Source organism: Leptopilina heterotoma, unplaced genomic scaffold (genome assembly GCF_015476425.1).
Source record: "Leptopilina heterotoma isolate Lh14 unplaced genomic scaffold, ASM1547642v1 Lhet_135, whole genome shotgun sequence".
Taxonomy (NCBI): Eukaryota; Metazoa; Arthropoda; class Insecta; order Hymenoptera; family Figitidae; genus Leptopilina; species Leptopilina heterotoma.
The window spans coordinates 823401-847330 of NW_025110854.1; the positions used below are offsets into that span (position 1 = coordinate 823401).

The 23930-nt window shown below is 23.3% G+C and overlaps 1 protein-coding gene across 6 annotated transcripts in view; it reads right to left on the reverse strand.

The window, feature by feature from the left end:
- The window catches only part of LOC122497619 (tight junction protein ZO-1), a 194973-nt gene that overhangs the window by 40029 nt on the left and 131014 nt on the right, over positions 1-23930 (reverse strand). The window contains exons 1-2 of one of the 6 annotated variants that reach the window (XM_043604854.1): positions 10954-11152; positions 5019-5130 (exon numbers count right to left, since the gene is read on the reverse strand). The exons of 4 other annotated variants lie outside the window; for them this stretch is intronic. In XM_043604854.1, the coding sequence (XP_043460789.1) occupies positions 5019-5060 (42 nt within the window). In that variant the 5' untranslated portion in view covers positions 5061-5130; positions 10954-11152. Of the gene's footprint in view, positions 1-5018; positions 5131-10769; positions 11153-23930 lie in introns of those variants that run through there. One more of the 6 variants, XM_043604853.1, reaches the window with a different exon arrangement.

The window sequence follows — 23930 nt, forward strand, 5'->3', positions numbered from 1 at the left end:
ACAATATTACTTATCTGGATATGGTCAACTGTATAACACATTCTTTAAAAGTTGCGACTACTCATAATCTGTTAAGAAAAAGTTCAAATACTTTCGTTACGGAATCGAAAATTGTTGCACCAAATATAGATTGAGGGTGTTTAGACAATTTTTGCTCCAAGTTTCCGTACAAAAATGTCGAAGGTATGATTTTAGTTTGATTTAGGAAAATTGTGATTGGAATCGATTAAAAATATCTTTAGTTGATATTTTTTGCTGTGGGAGTAAACAACCGAGGTTTATCAACTACTATTACCCTGCGAAATAGTAGTTGTTTGATAAGCGGATGACAGTTTTTCCAATTATGGTTGTCGAATCGAAAATTGTCTGGTATTGCACTACTTTTTCCAGACGATGCCAATCAAAAATTTTACGTGTGTTTTCGAACAGAATTATTGCTTCCGATAACCAAAGGATCTTAATTTCAAAAATTGTGGTTATAAAATCCCAAATTGTTTAGTTATGACTAGTATGATAATGCCCCAAATATCCTAGATGATGCTGATCTAATTATACTTTGGATTTCTAAATAAAGTAGGTATTTGTTTTCTATGATTATCCTAGTTGTTAAAATGAAGCTGAAATCGGCACCCGCTTAATTTTGAAAATTAAATTTTAAAGTTAAATATTTTTTTCTTTGAAACAGAAATAAAATTTTGAAAAAATTAACTGGGTGCTGATAACTGTAGGTGCTAGTTTCAGCTTCATGTTGTTAAATGTCTATTATAAGAGCTGGCTGTAGTTCTATAATAAAAAATAATTTCTTTGATATTAGATTTAATGTAGCAAACATCTTCCAAACTTTCTTGCAACATTCCTGTATTTGGGCTTATAGTAATAAATGTTCAGGAACTAGTTGATAATAGTTCGCCATCAATAGTTGTAGAACCAAAAATTGTTCAGCTGAAAATTTTCTAATGCTGCTCTGAACAATCTTAACAAGACTAATCCATCTATCAGTGAGTTACAAAATTATTTAAACAAAAATTCTATAATTGATACTTGTTCTGCTCTGCAATACACATCTTCTTAATTTATTTTGGGTTTCCGTATACGATAATAAAATGTTCATTTACGATTCTGCGATTAAAAATCAGCTATTTGATAGTCATTTGGTACTGTACTAATAATTTTAAATGAATCTAATCCAACTATATACACTTCCGTTTAATTTTCACACAGTTTTTTCTATTTTCAATATAACCAGATGTTATTGATAAATCTTCCAAATTTACTTTGTGTTTACGCTCATGATGATAGATATTCAACAACCAGATGATGATAGATTTGACAGTTGTGGATTCTGCGATTGAAAATTATTTAGTTTACAATATTGTCTGGCTTTACAGTAACCATTCTAAATGGTGCTACTGATGAACTGATGATGAACTGAACTAAACAATTCCAAACTTAGTTAGCATTTACAAATAACAGTTGATGACAGTTTTGCTAGTTACGGTTCTGCGATTAAAAATTGTTCAATTAACAATTGTCGAAAACTGCAGTAACTATTCTAAATGTTGCTAATCCGATTTGTCTTCAGTTGTTCATCCAAGACAAATCTTTCTCTACTCACCAAACATTCTTAATTTCGAAAATTATTCTCTTATGGGTTCCAAAATTGTATACTTGAAAATTGAACGGTTTTTGCATTAAAAATCTTAGATGATGCTAATCCGTTTTATTTTCAGTTCTCGGATAAAATATCTCTCTTTTTACTATCCAGATGATCTTAGTTTCGAAAATTATAGTCATGGAATCCAAAATTATAGTTGAGAGTTATCGTCATGATAATCATAGATGATGCTAATCCGTTAAAGTTTACAGTTTCCATACAAAATAATAATTCTCCTTTTACTATCCAGATGATCTTAATAATTGAAAATTATGTTCATGTAATCTAAAATATTTTAGTTGGGACTTATCTTGACTATAATAGATGATGCTGATTTGTTTTTATTTTTAATTTCCAAACTAAATATTTGGCTTCATTGAGAATTTTTGCAATTCTTCTTTAATTATCCTGGATAATGCTAATCCGAATTAATTTTGGGTTTTCGTACAAAATAAATTTTCTACTACTTAACAAATTTTCTTAATTTTGAAAATTATTTTCATGTGTTCCATAAATGTTTAGTTGGGAATTTTGCAGTGTTGCATCAAACATTTTAGATAAAACAAATCCATTTTAATTTTGGGTTGTCGTACAAAATAATCCTCTTTTCACCAATCAGATGATTTTAATTTTTAAAATTAAGGTCATGGAATCTAAAATTGTTTAGTTGCTGGTTATCATGATGATGCTAATCCGTTTAATTTGTTAGTTTTTAACTGAAATATTTTTTTTCTAAAATCAAATGATCTTAATTTTGAAAATTATGATCATGGAATCAGTATTTGTTTACTATTTTTGTGAATTGTCTTCTATTGCACCAATCATTATACATGATGCTAATGAATACAACTTTTGTTTCCCATATATACAGAATAACATTTCTAACAAACCGAATGATTCTAGTTTCACCGAATATAGATTTTTAGAACAAAGCATAAAAAAAGATATCTTAATTCCATTATTCTAAAAAATTTGCAAACGAAAAAAACAAATGAATCGAAACCAAGAAAAATTAAGAAATATAATCATGTCAGAGAACAGTAGTTCGATATTAATTTCCGTTCAGCGAACACCTAGTTATAATTAATAAACAACATGCTCCTATACATTCACAAGCTTACTTTAGCGCATTTTTCTACAACTTTGATCGGTCACACGCTATGGCTTGCATTGCTCTCATTAATCCCGTCTAACTGGAATCAAAAGACGTCACATGAATGACTAACCAAAGTCGCGTTCAGCTACCGCGATGTCGAAAGTGAAAAGTGCTTGTGCTTTATCAAAGAACATAGTTTCACATAACAAAACTTCTCGAATTAAAAGAACTCTTCCGTGAATTTCCTCCTAAATACTGTTTTTTACTTTCCTAGTAAAACTCTTTTCCTCGCGGTAGAAAAAAAGGAGAAAAAAGATCAGTAAAAGTGAAAATTCTCCCTTAAAATTTTCTTGCACACTGCAATAATAATTATTTAAAAAGTCTATTTCTCCATGTACATCCGTTATTTTACGACATCGGTAATTGTCAATTAGGCACAGAAATTTTTTAATTCTAATATTTTATTGCTTATTTTGAAATTTTTACAAATTGTACATACAATTATACAATTGGTACAATCACTTTGCAGTGTACTTGAAGTTTTATTTAAGAATGTCTAATTTTTTTGCATTTCTTTGAATTCACAATATCTCTCACAACGAGCAAATAATCATTACAATTGCTCTTCGGCGTGCAAAAAGTTCTTTAATGTTTAGCTTTTTATTGACTCGAGTGCAATATTTTCGCGTGCACCTTGTAAACAAGAAGGTAATGAGACCGGAGTTGCGAGAAATAATTATTCCCTTAGATTGATTCCCTTTTGCGTGAGAACTGGGTCATGAAAAATATCTTATTGCAATCTGTTATTTTTTTCCCTAATTTTCCATAATGTATATAATCAATTTTCGTAAATAATAAACCAAAAGGTCTAATTTTCCTTTTTTTATAATAAAATAAAAGAATTGTAACAAGGCTTTGTGGAACAATTCGATTTACAAATATCTTTACAAAAAAGAAACAATCATCAATATCTCGTTATTTTCGCTAAAAGTATTCTCTTCCGGTTACAAGAAATATAAAATAAAAAATATTGCCAATTTTTGTGAAATGAGGTGTGAATGGAGTGAAAGGAGGTTTTGAATTTTTGTAATTTTAAATTGAAGGTTTTCAAAAGAAATATTATATGTAACAATATGTATACATATAAGTTTAATTATTCAGATTATAACTATATGTAAACTTTGTATATATTAAAATATTCATAAAGTGCACAGGAAAATGAGTAACCTTTCGAAAAGTATTACCCAAGACTATTAAACCCATTTATTATTGCATTAAAAATACAAAAATAATTGGTACTTGATCAACTGATCACTTGACAGGTTCTCTCGAATGTTGAAGAAGGAAGATATATTCTTTTACAGGACGGATGCGACTTGCACGAACATGTCTGAACAAGTTTTTTTTCAGGCAAACCATTCTATATATTCTTTCTATACAATCATGCATGGATACAATGGAAACAAATATTTTTGGCAAACAAAACATTTCCACGTTGATCCGAATTTTATTTATTTCTAAAGTCAAAACTTTAGAAACAAATAAAATTCGGCTCAACGTGGAAATGTTTTGTTTGCCAAAATTATTTTTTAAGTTTAATTTAAAGTTTAATTTTTTTTTCAAATTTGATTAAAAACAAATTAACAAAATTTCTAAAAGTTTTCAATCTTGTCTAAAATTTTAATTTTTGGTTTCAAAATTTTGTTTTTAATTCTTTTTATTTAAATTTTGAACGTTTTCAGGTTTAAATGAAGTTTAAGATTTGAATCTTTATTAAAATTTAAATTTTTGCTTCAAAGTTTTGTTTTTAATTCTTAATTAAACATATATTGTTACAATAGGTGAAGCATATTTTTCGTGCTTGTTCAACTTAATTAATTAAATTTATAATAAATTAATAAAAACACAATTAGTTATTTTTATTAATTATAAAAATTATATAATAACCATGTTAATTAAAAATTAATTAAATTTAATTCCCAAGTAAAGAAGTTCTCGAGATTGTCCCGGGAACTTTTTCACGTGCGGGTTAATAATACAGTAAAATAACAATAAAATTAATTGCTTAAAATAAACAATTACTATTAATAATCATCAGAACTAAATATTAAAAGGAATAAAAAATTGAGAATTATTTTAAGAACTCACGAATTTTGTTAATTTCATTTATTTATTAATATATAAATAAAATTTATTGAGTGAGTTCTTAAAATAATTCTCAATTTTTCAACTTATTTATAAAATATAAACTGTAATAATGTCTCTTACCAGATAATCCTTTTGTGCAGATTCATTATTATCAATTCGCATGACCCGTGTAGAAAATTATTATTAAAATCAAAGATCACATAGTGTTTTGTTCATTTTCATTCTGTAAGCACTGTGAACATAATTTTTTTTCCTCTTAATGTTCAATACTTTACAATACAATATTTTCGATTTTGAATGCGATCACTTTTAATTTTAATCACTATTTATTAAGAACGATTATTGTGAAAATTAAAAAAAATTCTATAAAAATAAAATTTTAAAATGTTTAAAATTCGAAATAAAATGTTTATCTACGGTGAAAAAATAGGTAGGTATGTAACAAAATAGAGTAAATAATTTCAGACCGACTCTCTTGTAAAACACGCATATATATTGAAATAAGATATGTAGGTCTTATCTCTTTGAGTCAATTTTGGATGGCAGCTGCTGTGAACAGACTCCCTATTCAAATGATGTATTCAATCGACAAAAATGCCTTTTAATTGGAATTACATTAAAATGAAAAAATACAAAATGTATTTCATTCCTCTTAAATATTTAATCATGAATGAACATTATAATTTACTTTTAAGTAATAACAATAATAATAATAATTTATTTACTTAACAATTACTGTACAAGCCCATTCATAATAATAAAAAAATCATTTTTAGAAATAAAATAGTATAATCATCTATTACAGTTTTCATTTTGTTACAACAATTACAAGTAGAGTTTTGCAATTTCAAATAATAAAATAAAAATAATAATAAAAAATAGTATAGTAATGATAAAAATCATATAATATAGTAATAATACCAAAAGTTAGTAATAATAATATATTCATATAATTTTTGAATTTACCAAAAAAGTAAAAAAAAAGATGAATATTAATTAGGTACTGTAAACATTTTATTTATATTTTTCCAATTATTTAATTAGTTAATGAAAAGTAAAAGTATTCTTTTTCTTTTATTCCCGACCAGTGACTTTTTATCAAGGACAAAAGAACTAGAACTGACACAAATTATTCCATCCTTTCTGTAATAACGTCATTATTTTTATATGTCTGTATTATAAATTCTCATGAGAACGCAAAAAATATTCTTCAATGAATCAAGTTTATGAATAAGTTAACTAGAAAATTTATGCAAATAAAAAGTTTAAATAATAATTTAAAAAGACAATGTGATTGTTACAAAATCGTATGTGCACATTTTTTAAATTATAATATCTATTTATATACTACTTTTATTTAGCTTTGTCTTATATTTTTTTTTTGCATTTTTTATACTACATTTGCTATTAATTTGAATATCATTTTTTTTAAATTTACATTTTGTATTGGTAAAATTTTTAGAAATTAAAATTTTGATTTCATATTTCCTTGAGTATTATTACCCTCTTGATGTGAATTAGTAACTTTTTGTCTAATGAATTACATACTTACGTCAATTCGTTCATTAAATATGAATTAGTAGTCGTTTTAACCAATTCTTAGTCGAAAAATACTAAATGGTAGTAGAAAACTGCTAATTTGTTTGTTAAGGTTACTAATTCATGTAGAAAACGTAATTAATTAAAATCGTGGCGTTAACAAATGAATTAGTAGGTTTCTAATACCATTTAGTATTTTTCGACCAAGAATTAGTCAAAACATTTACTAATTTATACATTTTAATGAACAAATTGGCACTACCGTCAAATGGAGACGGTAGTTATTATTATTTAAAATAAAAAGTATAATAAATTAAAAAATGCAGATGATACATAAAATTGACTCGAAAGAGATAATATAAAAAATTAAAATAATATCTCATTATGTTTTTGTGGATATTATTAAAACTTTCTTTTATTATTATAGAGATGTAATGATATGATCGTCTCTAATTAAAGAATATTTCTTAACTTTTTTCTGGTAATATTAAGGAGTCTCTTTCTCTCTTTTTCTCTCTCTGTTTCGCTCTCCAATTAGAGTCAATACATAATTGTGCATTTATAAATTTAATAGGACCCCTATCAATTGACCCAGTGAAAGGTTTGTGCTGGTTCAATTTATAACTCTCTCAATAAGAAGAAGAAGAAGATGATGATGAGCATTGAGCGCATGCATGACTTAATCGTTGGATTTCCCGAGAAAAAATATGTATCATCTACTTTTTGTTATCTACACACATTATATACATTGCTTGCTGCTACAATGAACTCTGACATCATCTCGTTAATGAAAACTGAGTACAATTTAAAATTAAATTGAAGAAATGTGTCAAGCGTGTCAAATATATCAAATGTTGGACACAATGTTTTTCTTTAAACGAGAGCGTTATGTATACATAATTTAAAAACAAAAATTATGAGGGTAGAAAATTTTGTTCTACATTCAACAATACTCGCTATTATTATTATTATTATTATTATTATTATTATTTATAATTTATAATTTAAAAAAAAACATAATGAAACAGTTAGTCTCTAAATTTGAATATAATAATATATTAATATTATAATAGGGGTCGTCCATATACCACGTGGACACTTTTTGGGGGAGGGGGGGGGGGTTAAAAAAGTTTGAAAATGTCCACGATCCCATGTATTTTTGTGTCCACAAGGGGGGGGGTCAAAAATCTTTGAAAAACTGTCCACGTGGTATATGGACGACCCCATATCTACTATTTTAATAAAATTTTCCAAAAGAATTCAATTATTTAAACAAAATATTAATAAAAATTTCACAGGAATTCAATTATTTTCAAAAATAATAAAATTTTTCTCGAGAATTCAATTATTTAAAAAAATTTGAATAAAATTCTTCTCAAGAAATTAATTATTTTCACAAATAAAATTCTTCACAGGAATTCAATTATTTAAAAAAATGTTTAATAAAATTCGTTGCAAGAATTCAATTATTTTCATAAATAACAAAACTTATCGCAGAATATTCTATTATTTAATAAATTATTTATTTTTGTATTTAAAATAATTAAATTCTCGAATCTCGAAATAATTTACTTATAAAAATTGATAAAAAAAATGAATTTCACTTAAAATTTTAAATTATAAATGAATATTAAAAGCATTATAGCGTGAATTTTTAGAAATAATTGAATTTTGAAAAGGGTTCAAATTTAAAATCTTTGAAAATTCGAATTTATAGTTATAATATTCTGATATGATATAAAATAATGATTTTATTACTCTGTCATCTTAAATTTGTTATAAAACATGAAGGAATCGATCACTTCGAGTCGAAGACTCGGAGTAATCGATTTCTTCATGTTTTATAATATTATTCTGAAAAGTTATTGAATTTTAGAAGGTTTGAATTTGAAAATCTTTTAATTCACATATATTTAACTCAAATAATTATTTAAAACAGAAGTTATTGATGTTTTTGAATAATTTTACAATTAAAGAAATTCGCAAATAAAATTTACATTTTTTTGAAAATCTAATAATTTTTGGAGTGAATCAAAATGTTGTTCAGGATCAGGAAAAAAGTCAAAATTTTTTCTGGAAATCAGGGAAAAACAATTAATTAAATTTTTGTGGCAACATTTTTACTAATGCAAATTTAGAGAGTACGAACAATTATTATATTTAAACAGTCTTTGGAGAGTTGAATATATCATTTTTTTCTGGGTGTATTTTATAAACATAAATTTTCATTGCTACTTTATTTATTAATTTATAAATATTTATTGTGTTTAAAAAGTAAACTAAATTTTTTCTAGTCCTGGAAATATATATTATTATTATTTTTGCAATTAAAAATATTCTTCTTAAAATAAAAAAAATCCTGTTTTCTTCTTTAAAAAAATATTATAAATAAAAAGAAGACTTATTGTAAAATAAAAGTTTGATCTTATTTTAAGAATTTATATTCTAAGTATATAAGACGAGAATTCTTTCTCAAAAAATACTAAAAATGTATTAAAAACTTAAAAAAAATTAGAACTAAAAATTAATCGCATTCAGATTAAAAATATTTTTATTAAGTCGATGGTTTTGTTTTTAAAACTGTGGCATCCTCTTAAAATATCGAGTGTTGTCAACTTATTCAAAATTCCTAATTTTCAATTTTACATCACTTTTAATAAAAAAGAAAAACATTTTTAAATAATTAATAGCATATTTCGATAATTCAGTTAATTACGTTAAATAATTACATACTTTGATAAGTACTCGCATATTTTGAGTATACAATAATTAATTAATCTCATATTTTGATTATTACCTAATTAATTAATTGAATTACCTTTAAATATATTATTTATTATTTAATTATACAAATAATCAAAAAAAAAAAATCTAACTCAAATCTAAAATAATTTCACTCGGATTTCTACTTTGGAAAAAGAAAAACAAATTCATCGCGGTGAAAGCGCGCACAAATATAATATATGAGTCAGTTTGGACAAATATTTTTTTTACCTGCGCGAGGGAAATATACGTGAAAACCTTTTACAAAAATCTGCAAATATTGAAAGTGGAGATGAGTGAAGAAAAACGAAAAGAAACAAGTCATAATTTTTCTCTTGAAAAACGCAAAACGAAATGATGTCTGAAAATCCTTTTCAAAACTTAAAGAGGTCCGAAGGTTATATTTCTTTTTCATTTTGAAGCCTCCCACAAAGCCGGCTGCTGGGCAATGTGCATTCGAGTTATATATATGTATAGAGGAGAAAAAAGAGAAAAAAGAGAAAAAGAAAGAAAAAAAAACCGCTCGAACTTCCAAGTATGTTGGTACAGCGTGAAAATACTTTATATTTCCGTTTTTACCGTTACAAATTCATTTGCACTAAAATTTTCTCCTCGCTTGCCTTTTTTCCTAGTATCAGTAACAAACTTTTGTCGCCGAGTAAATATTTTTCGAAAATAAAGTAAATTTTTTTTTAAAAAACACTTTTTTTGCGCTATTTCAATTTTCACTAGAATTACAACAAACAAAGTTAATCGACAACTTTTCTATAGGTTTTTTTTTTATCAAAATTTCACTTTTTTAACTTTTTCAATAATAGAAAATATATTTTTTTAAATTCTTCTTTTTGCTTCAAATATAATTTAGAAAAAATTTTACTTTCAAGTTTTTCTTCTCTCCCCTCCACTTCTTTTGAAGGAGGTATATTTTTTCAATATTAATTATTGCAAATAATGAAAAAATAAGAAACAAAATAAAAAAATGATTTAAAAAACTTCTTCCTTTTTCAAATATAAGTTATTTTAAATTTTATCTCAATGTTTCTTTTTTTGGGACGAGGTTATAATTCTTTGAATATTAATATATTATTAAAAGAAAACAAGAAAGAAATACCTAATGGAAATTGATTTTTAAAAATTCTGCTTGTTTCAAATAATTTAATAAAATTTAATATTTTTCTTTTGAAAAAATTTATTTCAGGTTAATTTGGACGAGGGGGGGCGGAAGTAATTATTTCTATATATTGTTGAAAATATTAGAAAAAATTATAAATAGGGGACATATTCATCTTGACTGAAATCTTGATTTCATGACTTGATTCTCAAAAAGAAAAAAAATTATTTTTTTGAAAGAAACAACTAAAAGAATCATCAGATGAAAAAAATTCACAAAAAAAGAAAGTACTGAAACAACTTCCTACAGGAAGATTACACACATTTTTAAAACAAGAATTAAAAAAAGGTGTTAAAAAAAATTTCCTAATCGAATTTTTCAATATCTGTTGACAACACTCGCACGTATATACATATTATATACTTTGAGGAAAATATTATTGCCATTTATCATTTTACGTTTGAGTAATGTCACTATGTTGCAAAACGGCAAAACACCCACGGCATTTCGAGACTTAAGAAATCTCACGTGCTTAAAAGTATTATAAGCGTGTCATTTAATTTTTTACACCTGAATTAACACACATCAACAATCAATTTACACATTCATCACTCAATTCTAACACAATTTAACAATTCTTACTTTTTAAAAATTTTTCTTTTGTATAAAAATGAAAAATAAAAAAAAAAAAACACGGAATTTTAATGAGAACGAAAATGGTGAATATTTTCGGTAAGATGAAAGCACATGCCACCTGTCACAAGGCAGACGAAAAGAAATCGGCACTTTTTGAAAGAACGAGAGAGAGTGCCGTAAACCGTTCTCTCAGAGAGTTGGTAAGCGACTGACTGACTTACAAAAGTGGAAAGTACTGCAGCAACTGCCTATAGAATAGGGGATAAAGTTTTCATGGGTTTGTGCTTTAACTGTGTACAGTAAAATAATGTTTACAATGTTTATATTATAAAAGATTCTTGTACCGGTAATAGAGCGATCAAAATGATCGATCTTATAGAGATTTTATGATGCATGACCAAACGTTGTTATAAGTGCGTTATTTGATCATTGACCTCACATGGAAACAGTAAAAGTGTTAAATTTTCTTTTTCTTTTCTTTGTCGAGTAACGAAAAAAATGTATTTGCAAATCATTTTTACAGTGTAATAAAAAGGAGATTGATTTAAGTGTTAATTCATTTTTTTTAAATGTCTGCATTCTGTAAACTACCTTAAAGTTGTACAGGTTTAGAGTTTGGGATGTGGAGAAATAAAATTTAACTCCACTTCAAATTCCAATCCATTCTTCTTTTACTCTTAACAAACATTACGATTAATTCAATTTAAAGTTATTTTTTAACTCGAAATTCAATTATTTACTCCTAACTCTATAGTCGTCATAATAACTCTCTAAATTTTGTACCATCTAAAAATCGCACTCTTTTGGAATATACAGGAAATGGAGTAAAGAAGAGATTTAAAATATAACTTCTCTATATTCCAGGGATTATTGTGATTTTTTCTTGTAAAATTCGGTGAAAAAGAGGATTCTGTTCAAGAAAAGGGGATTTTTCAAAGTATATACACTGAAAAAATTCTTAGTAGATTTCTGAAAACTTTTCAACTACTCTAAATAATTCAATAGGTCCTCAACTGAATTTAAAAACTTGTATTGACTACTAAAAGGCATTTAAAATGATTGGGGTACAAAAAGTGCCAAACCGAAATTGACAAGAAAAATATTCAAAACTTAAAATTTCCAAAGTACACATTTCCAAAATACAAAATTTCTAAAGGACAAAATTAAAAAAATTAATTCCAAAGCAAAATATGATCTACAAATTTCCAAAATAATTTTATCAAACTTTTTAACGTTCAATGAACGAAACTATTTGTTTGATTGAATGTTTTTAAAAATAGAGTTGACTTTCAAATTTTGAAGTTTTTTTGGGTAAAAAGTATTATTGGGAAAAATTTCCATTGAACAAAAGTAATTGAAAAATTAATTTTGAAAATTTGGCATTGGCACTTTTGACTCCAAAAAAACTAAGAATCAACAATACGATTGTGAAATTACAGTTTGGAATTTATCTAAGTATTTAAGTCAATTGAACTAAAATTTTTTAATTACATACTTCAAAAAAAGTAAAATTAGTTATACAAACAGAGATAACTTAACAAACACAGAATAACTTAAAAACTAATTAATTTAACAATACTTTTTAATCAACTAATATCTTTAGTTGAACTTTTAGGCTAAATATACTTTTTTGTCTCAATTTGATATCTTTAGAAAAACTGTGACATTATATTTCGTTAATAAAAATTTGAAAAGAAACTTTGCAAAACAAGTAGTATATATTTTCCTATATATATTTTCTTTCAGCTTATACTATTAATTATCAATTTCCTAAAAATATTGTAGAGCTGATATTTTTTGTTAAATAAACGAATCAGAATTTTGAAATTGTTGCTTTGATAATTATATTTTACTTACAATATATAATTATATAAACTTCAATGTACATGTATATTTACTTACGAAATTAACTCGAAAAGAAACATATGCTGTTTAACTCACCTGAAACAAAGGAAAAATAAAATGCTTTAATATATTAGAATTACTATTATCAATCGAATAAATGATGAAATAAATAATAAGTTTTATTAAAATAATTCTATTACTCAGCATTAAATAATAAAAATTATGAAAATATTTATAACTATAACAATAATTTATAAATTTATAAATTCCAGGTAAAAAAGGGTATTTTAAGTTTTAAAAAAGAGATGTGGATTCTTCAAATAATTACTGGAAATAATAGGTATTACATAAGAATATATTTTTCAGTTTCAAAAAACTAAAATCTTTCCAAACTTTGCAAAAAATAAATATTTTATTTTTCATCCATTAGGTAGAAAATTTTCTAACTTACAAAAAATGACAATTTTTGTAAGTTTTGCTTTTTAACCCTAGAACCCCACACTATGTTTTGCAGATTTTACATAATTATTAGAATTTTTAATACAATCATTTGAGATTTTGAAAACTTTAAATTAACAAAAATTGTCTTGGGCAAAATATAAATTTAAAAAAAATTAATTTGTTTATAAAAAAAATAATTTTTTTTTATTAAAAATTTTAGAAAAATTGGTTTTTTTTACATTACTTACTCTCTAAATCTGAATTAGTAGTTTTCTACTAATGAAATAGTGCGGATTCGTTTACCAATTGAATTAGTAACTGTTTTTACTAATTTTTAGTAGTTTTTTTTACTAATTATTAGTAGAAAATTTACTAATTTGAAATAGTAAAAAATACGTTCTACTAATTGAATTAGTAATTTTCTACTATCAATTAGTAAAAAAAACTACTAAAAATTAGTAAAAAATGTTACTAATTCAAATTGGTAAACGAATCCGCACTAATTCAGATTTAGAGAGTAAAACTTGAAGAAAAACAAAAATTTTCTGTCTTTGAAAGCTTTTTTCTAAATTCAATACTTTCAAACTTAGAAGCTATTGAAAATTGGTATATACTTTTATAAATCAAAAATTTCGAAAATTCATAACTCGAAAATTTTGACAAACATGAAAAAATTAAAAAAATATGTATTTAATATTTTTCTATAAAAAATGAGAAAATACCCCTTACTAAAAATTAAAAAGTGATGCAAGAAGAATTAAAATTTTACTCCTCTTTTATTCTAAAAAATTTTATTCCACATACGGAGTATTTTTAAGTAGGTATACTTAATTTTGGAGTCGATTCTCAACTCCGAAATATTTTTTGCCAAATTCTAGTTGCCGTTAATTGAAACTTAACTTGGATGAAAATTTAGTAATTTATTAGGTCCTGTTGCTATAAGTTACTCCATAAATTTTTTACAATGTAAGTTAGAGAAAAGGTATAAAAATATGTGTATTGTTTAAGAAAAAGTTTCTTTTTAAATACAGCAAAATTTATTAAAGTTATTAAATTTAAAAAAATTTCAAGAAGTGGATAAAAATTAATCATAAAAATAAAAAAGTACACAGCGCAAAAATTTTGAATGAACTATTTTTATTTTTATCCATATTTCATATTTGCAAGAATAAGAAATTCTTGTTCCTCAAAATAAAAATACTTAGTATTCGCAGTTGATGAGTTGAAAACAAACATATTTGAGCATGAAGTGAAGGCGCAGTCTGTATATATAAATTTTATCTACGTCTGCGATCCATTTTGTTTTCTCTTAATGGACCGAAAGTGCCAAATTTGCATAATTATAGACCCCATACCAGAATTCTGGAATATTGTAACGTATACAGTAGAATATAAGTTTCAGGTGGCATTTTACATTTTAAAATTGTTTTTCCAAAAACAAACTACATAACACACCTATATACTTTCTGTTATTTCGAGCTCATCTGCATAAAGATGAAAAGAAATTCTTCCATTTTGGAAATCCCGAGAAAATAGAATTTCCATTTGAATGAAATATAACAAGTTGAGGAAAAATTTTCACTATATAAAAAAAGAAAATTATATTCATTTTAAATTTAAAAAAGATTTAACATTAAAATTTAGATTTTAATATTTTTTTAATTTACCGTTTACCTTTTAACATTTTTAAACAAAAAAGATTGAGTTATGAAAAATAAAATAAAGTTTTATAAAACAATTTTTACCCTTTCAGTCCTAGTGTTTTAAAGCCACCGTTTTTTTCAACATATAACTTCTAATACACTGAAAAAAAATTTAATTGATACAAATAACCGATGAATTGACTATTATCAATTAAATATTTACTTTAATCAAATATTATTTATTGGAGTCAGTTAAATGGTATTTGAACCAATAATTTCAGTATTTGAATAAAAAACCATTTAATTGACTCCAATAAATATTATTTGATTCAATTAAATATTTAATGGATAATAGTCAATTAATCGGTTAATTGAATCAATTAAATTTTTTTTTCAGTGTATAAATTAAAACAATAACACAATTTTTCTAAGGATATCAAATTGAGACAAAAAACGAATCAAAATTTAGTGGTTTAATACCAAATTAAAGAAGCATCCGACGAACAATCGGAACAAAATTTAATCCAATTATGTAATTTTGAATTTTAATTGAAGAATAACAAATAAAAATTAAGAAGGGAAAAGAATTTAATTTCCTCCATTTTAAACAACTTATAAATGAAATAAAAAAAAATGAATAAAAACTCAATTTTTTGTCAATTAGAAATACTTTAGGTAATATAACTTAAAATTTAACAAAAATATATTTCCTATATTCACAAAAAATTGTAAAAAAAATTCGTAAATTTTTCAATTAAATATATATATTGGAAAATAAAAACTTAAAATAATATAAAAAAAATTCAATAAAACTTTTTCAAAAAAATTAATTTCAAAATTATATTATTTCTGAAAAGTCACGCTATATATTCCTTTTAATATTCAATTATTATCTAAATTTTTTTAATTGAAATTAATTTTTAAATTAATTTTTATTAGAAAATTCTACTAGAATTCAATTATTTAAATAGAAAAATAAATAGGTACTTTATTAAATAATTGCATGTTTCTTAAAATCCAATTCCCATAAAGAATTTTATCAATAAATTTTTAAATAATTTTTTAAATAAATTTTAATAAAATTTTTAAGAATAATAAAATTACATTTTTCGAGAAATTGGATTAAAATTGTATTAAAAATAATTGAAATTCTGCTATGAGTTTTATTATTTCTGATAATAATTTAACCCCTAAAGAAGAATTTTATTATTTTTGAACAATATTTCATTTTTCCAAAATAATTTTTTTTTGTATTTTAGACAAAAATTCTTCTACAAATTTATTATTTTTAATAATGATTGAAAAAGTTCTTACAGAATTTTCAAATTCATTTATTAACAATTCACTTTATCAAAATTTCAATTATTCGTAAATTCTTCAATTAAATTATGTTAGAAAATAAAAACTTCAAATAATTTTCAAAAAAAAAATCCGCAATTAAACTTTCTGAAAAAAATTAATTCCACATAATTGTTAATTTAAACATATAAAAAATTCAGAGTTTCAAAAATTTTATTTTAAAACCTTTTCAAAAATCAATTATTTAAAAAAATTCACGCTCCAATGTTTTTAATATTCAATTATAATCTAAAATTTTAACTGAAATCCATTTTAAAATCAATTTTTATTAGAAAATTCTATTAGAATTCAATTATTTAAAAACAAAAATAAATAATTGATTGAATAATTGCATGTTTCTTAAAATTGAATTCTCATTTAAAGAATTTTATCAATAAATGTTTAAATAATTTAATTCTTTTGACGAATTTTAATAAAATGTTTAATAAGAATAATTACAATTTTCGATTAAAATTAAAAATAATAGAAATTCTGCAATGAGTTTTATTATTTTTATGAAAATAATTGAATGATTGCGAAGAAATTTATAAAAAATTTGCAAATAATAGAATTCGTGTAAAATTTTTATTATTTTATGAAAATAATTAAAGGTTTGCGTAGAATTTTATTAGATTTTTTTTTAAATAATTTAATTCTTATGGAAAATTTTTGAAAATAATTGAAATTTTGACAAGAATTTTATATTAAAATTTTTGAAAATAATTGAATTTTTGAGAAGAATTTTACTACTTTTGAAAATAATTGAATTTCGGAGAAAAATTTAATTATTTCTAAAGATAATTGAATTTCGGCGAAGAATTTTATAAGTTTTAAAAATAATAATTGAATTTATGGAATCATTTGTAATTTCTCTAAAATTCTTCAAATTTACGAACTTTTCTAGTTTTCTCAATTAAATTACGTACTTTACGGACCTTTTTTTTAAAAAAAAAACTGACTCTACGGACATTTACGGGATTGAGCCCTGCATTTTGAATTTTGAAAATCTGACTTCAGATTCTTAGTAATTCACCTCGAAAACTGTAGTTATTGTACCTTTTTTTAGATATTTACATTAAGTTTCTTAATTATGGGAGTAAAAGGCTTAAACAAAATCAAATTTCAAATATTAAATAAAGAATGAGCTTTCGTCCTTACAGTTTTTCTAAGGATATCAAATTGAGACAAAAAACGTATCAAAAGTGTTGTATCTCAATTTGATATCCTTAGAAAAACTGTGGCTAAATAACAAAATTTTGATTTAAAAATAATAAACTTAATATAATCTAAAAAAGACTCGAAGCATAAATGAATGATTGATTTATTTGACTTTGAATAATGAAGTGATTTATTATATTTTTTGTATAATAAGTGAAAATAGAAAAAGTGAATTCCAGTAATTGTTGGATGTGAATTAAGTTTTGCTTGATAATACAGGTGTGAATGTATGTAGGCATAATGTTTAATAGTAGGTGTTTGAACTTTTCTTTCTGACAGTATGAGTAATGTCGGAAGAATGTCTTTTGTCGTCTCTTTTGCGGGACAAAATGGTTGGGCGCAACTCTACCGACCCCTCTTGCAGAATCTTGTTGATATTGCCAGTCGGGCACAGTCGGGCCTCTCTTGTGTAATTAATTCAATTACATAGAGGTAAGACGACGACGACGACTACGACGTTTGCTTTAAGTTATTTCTACTTCACCAACGCAACTAAATGCATGTTGGCGCCTTCTATGAATGCATTTTTATTTCTTCGTGCTATACTTTTCATCTTGATAATTATATATAAATACACACATTCCATCGCATGTATTTTATTCCTCCAATTCAGAAAATCTCTTCATTTCAAATTACAATTCAAAATTCAATTATATACATTGTTTTATTTCATTACTCCACTTCTCTCGTAAAAGCCTGTATATAAACAACAAATGAAAGGAGCACACGGAGAGAGAATATATATTAAATTTTGTAAAAATATTTTCAAATTAGGGAAAAAGTGCGACAAAGCGAAATTTTGATATAAAAAATACTAAACTTTAAAAAAACTTATGTGAAATATTAGTATAATTATATCAAATATCAAAAATATTAATTAAATTCTAATATAACTATAATAAATTTCACAAAACTTTTTTTAAAATTTAGTATTTTCTATATCAAAATTTCGCTTTGTTGCACTTTTTCCCTAATTTGAAAATATTTTTACAAAATTTAATATATATTCTCTCTCCGTGCAATTAATACATTTATTTAGTTATTTTTTAATTTATTAAATAATTATTAGGTTCATTTATGTTATTGCTACATTGTTACATTGTTACATAATTCAATTATTTATTAAATTTACTTTAAATAAATAAATAATAATACCTATTAAAAGTAATCAATTATTATTATTATTACACTGAAAAAAATTTATTTTATTTAAATAAATGATTACTTTTGTCTATTATTATCAAACAAATGTTTATTTATAAGGCAATTAAATAAAGTATCGGTTATTTGAATTATTATCGGTTAAATTATTGATATTTTATTGATGTAGATAATAAAAATAATAATTGAAAAATAAATTAAAACTATGAAAAAATGAAGGAAAATGAGAAAAATGTAGGGAAAAAATGAGTTTTTATTGAAAAAAAAACTTTCGTTAAAAAAAAGTTAAAAAATTGGAAGAACAATTTTTGGTAATTTAGAATTTTTAAATAAAAAATAACTGTTTTATTGACTGAAAAATTATTGCTGTCAATCGGTAAAGCAGACAACTGTAAAAGAGCTAGTTTAATTTATGGTAAGCTATAATCTAGCGGAAAGTGTTCGAACTTTCACCAACTAGTGTTGATCTTGCTTTAACAACAGAGAGTAAAAAACGGTTCGTGTCTATACTGCAATTTGAATTATCCAATCATCATCACACTCAAAATAGAAGAAAAAATTAATTTTCCACCTCTAAAATTTATTTAAACTACAATTATAAATACCAATTGTTTCATATTTTTTTTATTTTTGATACAGATATTTTTTAAAATTCAGTACAAATAATTATTATTAATGTTAATAAGTATTATCAGAATGTAATATTATTATGTCAATATTGACAGTTAATATTAGTTGATATTAGTAAAAATTATTATTCTAATTGATATTAATACTTTTGGTATTAAATTAATTAATAATTATAAGCATTTATAACATAACATATATATAAAATTATTAACAATTTATATTTATAACATTAACGATTATATTAATTAAAATTAACAATAATAATACTCCCACAGAAATATTTTATCTGAACAAAATATAATATAGGTAAGAATTCTTTTTAAATTTGAATTAGTGAAAATTGAGCCACTAATTCACAATTTGGCAACAGGTTTTAAATATAATGACTTCGACTTTTTTCGACTATTTTTAAAAAAATGCGAGAATAACTGAACTCTTGAAAAATTTTATGAAAATGATTAAAAACAATTGTTTTAGAGAAAAATTTTAATTAGAATTTCTAGAAAATAATTCAATATTAGAAGACTTACAGTAAAAATTTTTAAAAATAATTAAATTTGGTAAGTTTTTAAATTGCAATTTTTGAATAACTGGATTTTCAAAGAAATTTCTCAAAATTATTAAAAATAATTGATATTTAAAGAAAAATTTTAGTTAAAAATAGTAGAAAAAATTTTCTTAAATATTTTATTATACTGTAGATAAGTAAATGACAATAAGTATTTAAATACTAATTTATCAAAATTATTGGACTTTTCAATAATTTAATTTAAAAATTCTGAAATAAATAAGATTTGTAAAAAATTTTAATTAATTGAGGCCTTGGATCCAATAACTCGCCCGACGCTCGAAGACACGCGCTAATACCAGTCGGGTAGCAGTGAGTGGCCCAGAGGCGCTCACTGCTCACTGACTGGCAGTTGCGCGTTCCTCCGAGCGTCGGGCGAGTTATTGGATCCAAGGCCTCAATTTAATTAATTTTAAAAGTAATTGAATTTTCGAAAATAATTAATTGAACATTTTTCAAACAATTATTGTACTCTCTAAAACTGAATTAGTGAAATTTGACTGATTTTAAGTGACTCCATTCTCTTGATTTAAATCAGTGAAATTTCACTGAAGATCAGTTAAAAATTATTGAAGTATCAGTCATCACTTAGAAAACATTATACTTAATTCAAATAGAAAAATAATTTTAAATGATTTTGTTTAATTGAAATTAGTTTGTAAGCTTAATCCCAATATATAGAAAATATTTACTGCTTTGATTCAAAAATATTATTTGTTTGAATAATTATGTTTAATTCAAACATATTTTCTGTTTTGATTTAAACAAAAATTATGTTTAAAAATTTTATGTTTGATTCAAACTTAAAATTTTATTATAAATAATTTAAAATCAACCATAATTTATGTTTGAATTAAATATATTGTTTCTTTAAATGAACCAAAAAATATGTTTGAATTAAACTTGAATATGTTTCACTGTATAGCAAAGATATTTTAAGTTTGATTTAAACATTTGTTTGAACCAAATAATTCGTTTTCTCAGTGATTATTCACTGATTGGCCAATGAAAAAATAACTGAAATTTTCAAAATGTGTGACAGAAATTCCCAGAAATTTTTTAATAAAATTGTTTAATCAGTGAAAAACGACTGATATATCAGTAATTTTAAATTGATTCACATATTCTTAGTCAAATTTCACTGATTTTCAGTGGATTTTCACTGATTCAGATTAAGAGAGAAAACCTTCTCTAATTTTATTGAAATATAAATTTTATATCTAGAAGAATTTTGTTACAATTATTTTTAAAATATTATTAGTAAATTATTAAAATATTATTGTTGAAATATGCAAAAATTATTTGAGAATAATAATTAAATGTTACAAAAACTTAGAATTGAATTTAAAATCGAAATAAGAGAAAAAATAAAAAAAATTTTGGAAATTGGGGAAAAGTCACTTTTTATGTGACAATCAACGATTTTTCTTTACTTATTTTGTACCTTAAATCGATTAAAATGATTTTTTAAGCATTAAAGTCGATTATATGCCTGCGTTAAGTAAGCATTTTTTTACTAATCACTAATACAGATTAGTTGAAATTGCCAATTTGAATGAATAAAACATTATAACAAATAGTAATATTTCACTAATTGTTCTCTAAATTAGAATTAGTGAAAATTTGTCCACTAATTTCAATTATATTACATAGTAAAAATTTCTACTAATTCTTAGTAACTTTTTAATAAAATTTATAGTAAAAACTTTAAAACTATAGGTATTAAATGAAACAGTAAAATTTTATAAGAAATTCATTACTAGTATAATTATTACACTAAAAAAAATTTGATTCAAAAGACAAATCGCACTTGTCTGTTATGAAATAAAGATTTACTTGAACCAAATAATTTTTATTTAAATCAAATAAATTTATTTTTTAGTGAAGTAAATAATTTGCTGGACCTTTCGTCATTTCATTTAGTAACTTTTTATACGAATTCAGATTTATAGAGTATAGAGAGATTATATATTAAGGGAATGTTAATTAATATATTTATTTATTTCTTATTTTATTATTTATTTATATATTTATTTAATTAATATTTACTCAGTCAGTAATGTATATTTTTACATTATTAAAAAGTTATTAATGTTGTAATTAAAAAATTATTTATGTTAATAACTATATTATTAATGTGAAAAAGTATGGGCATTATTGTAGATAAAATTTATATTTTTACAAGATGAAATAGAGTTATTATCAAAGTTGTTAAATATAAATGAGTATTTAAAAATAAAAACAATGGAAAAAAGTAGAGATTAATGTTTCTAATTATAATAATTAGTATAAATATAAATAAAAAATGTATTTTTTGTTGCGCGACGATTATATATGAGCAGTGGTATAATAAATTTCTGCTGATATATATTAGAAACGGGATTTCTGGAATTTATTTATATTCGCGCAGGTTCATGTGAAAGCATTCTCTCTCTCCTATATATGAATAAAATGTCCCTGAGCGCTACTGGTTATTAAGGGCATGCGTTAAACTTTAATTGCTTGTTCATCGCAACCGGTTTCTCTCCCGCAAAATCATTTTGATGCCCACCACTGTGTTTGTAAAAGAAATACACTCAAAACTTAAATATATATTTTATATACTAAATATACATAATATTACAATTACCTACATCACAAAAGAGAAGCGCACTTAAAATTTTTCATTTATCACAATAAAAATAAAAAAAAATAAAAAAACAGAACTTTTGGCTTTCAAACTGAATTTTTTCCATCACTTTTTTCTTATCTTCAACAGTAACAAAAGTTTTAACGTTTATTAATGGTGATAAATAATCATAACACGAAGCGTATAATAATCAATATAAGTCTCTTAAAATTGTTGAAATAAAATAAAATGAAAACTCCACCCTTTTATGATTAAACCATTAAAGAAATCTCGGCATAATTGCGTGCATTAACATTTTAAACGAAAACTATTTAGATTTTTTTTATTTTATTTACATTTCTTACACTACAGGCAAAATAAATTCTTATAGAATTTTATAATACTGTATAGAGTGGTAATATAATTCAATTTGCACTTTATCCTTTATAATGATTGTAATAGGTAAAATTTCCTTTTCGAATTTAATAGATGAGAGTAATAAAGAAATCAACCGCAAAATACTGGATCAATTGAATAAAAAATGATGATTGTATTGACCCTTATTTAACAATTATTGAAATTTGTTTCAATTGTTTTCATTGTTTTTCATTTTCTAATTCTTTTTCTAATTCTTTTTCTAATCTAATAAACAAGTTAATTAATTTACTGACAATATAAATATTTTGGATCATTTATATTAGTAGTAAATAAATTATATATTACAAATAATAATTTATTACCAGTAATAAATTTCTTGTAAATTTAAGTTTATAAATTTATATTTTTTTATAATTTTAATATATTATATTTTATTATTTATAATATATAATTTATTTCAAGAAAAATTCCTCTGACAGTTATCCCGAAGTAAACTTACGGATATTTTTCCAAATGTGTTTTAAGTACATTTATTTATTTATTTTGTGTTTCTAATTTATAGTTATACAATTAAAATAATAAATTTATTATAATCTCTAAACGGAAAAAATTTTACTTTAATTTTAATCAAAATTTTGTTCTAAAATAATAAAATATGATAAAAGAAACACCAGGTGTAATATTTAGGTTTTACTATAAAATTATTGTAAAAATTAGTTTATATTTATTTTCGTGAATTTATAAAATTTTTTTTAATAATTTAATTGTTTAAAAAAAGTAATAGTGGATTGAATATATATTTAGTTGCATAAGTTGCGTCATACCAAAATTTGAATCAATAATTTATTAATTATTAATCTAATTTCTAACCAGTTTTCATTATTTACTTTTACCAGATAAATAATAATTTTATGCTGACGTAAAAATTTCCAAAGTACAAATAAGTGTATTTTATTATATTTGCTTTTAGTTGTAGAATAAGATTTTAACCAATAAAATATTTGTGTAGAAAGTTTTTACTAATGATTCAACCACAGGTTTCTTAATAATAATAATAATAATAATAATAATAATAATAATAATAATAATAATAATAATAATAATAATAATAATAATAATAAAAATAATAATAAAAATAATAATAATAAATCTG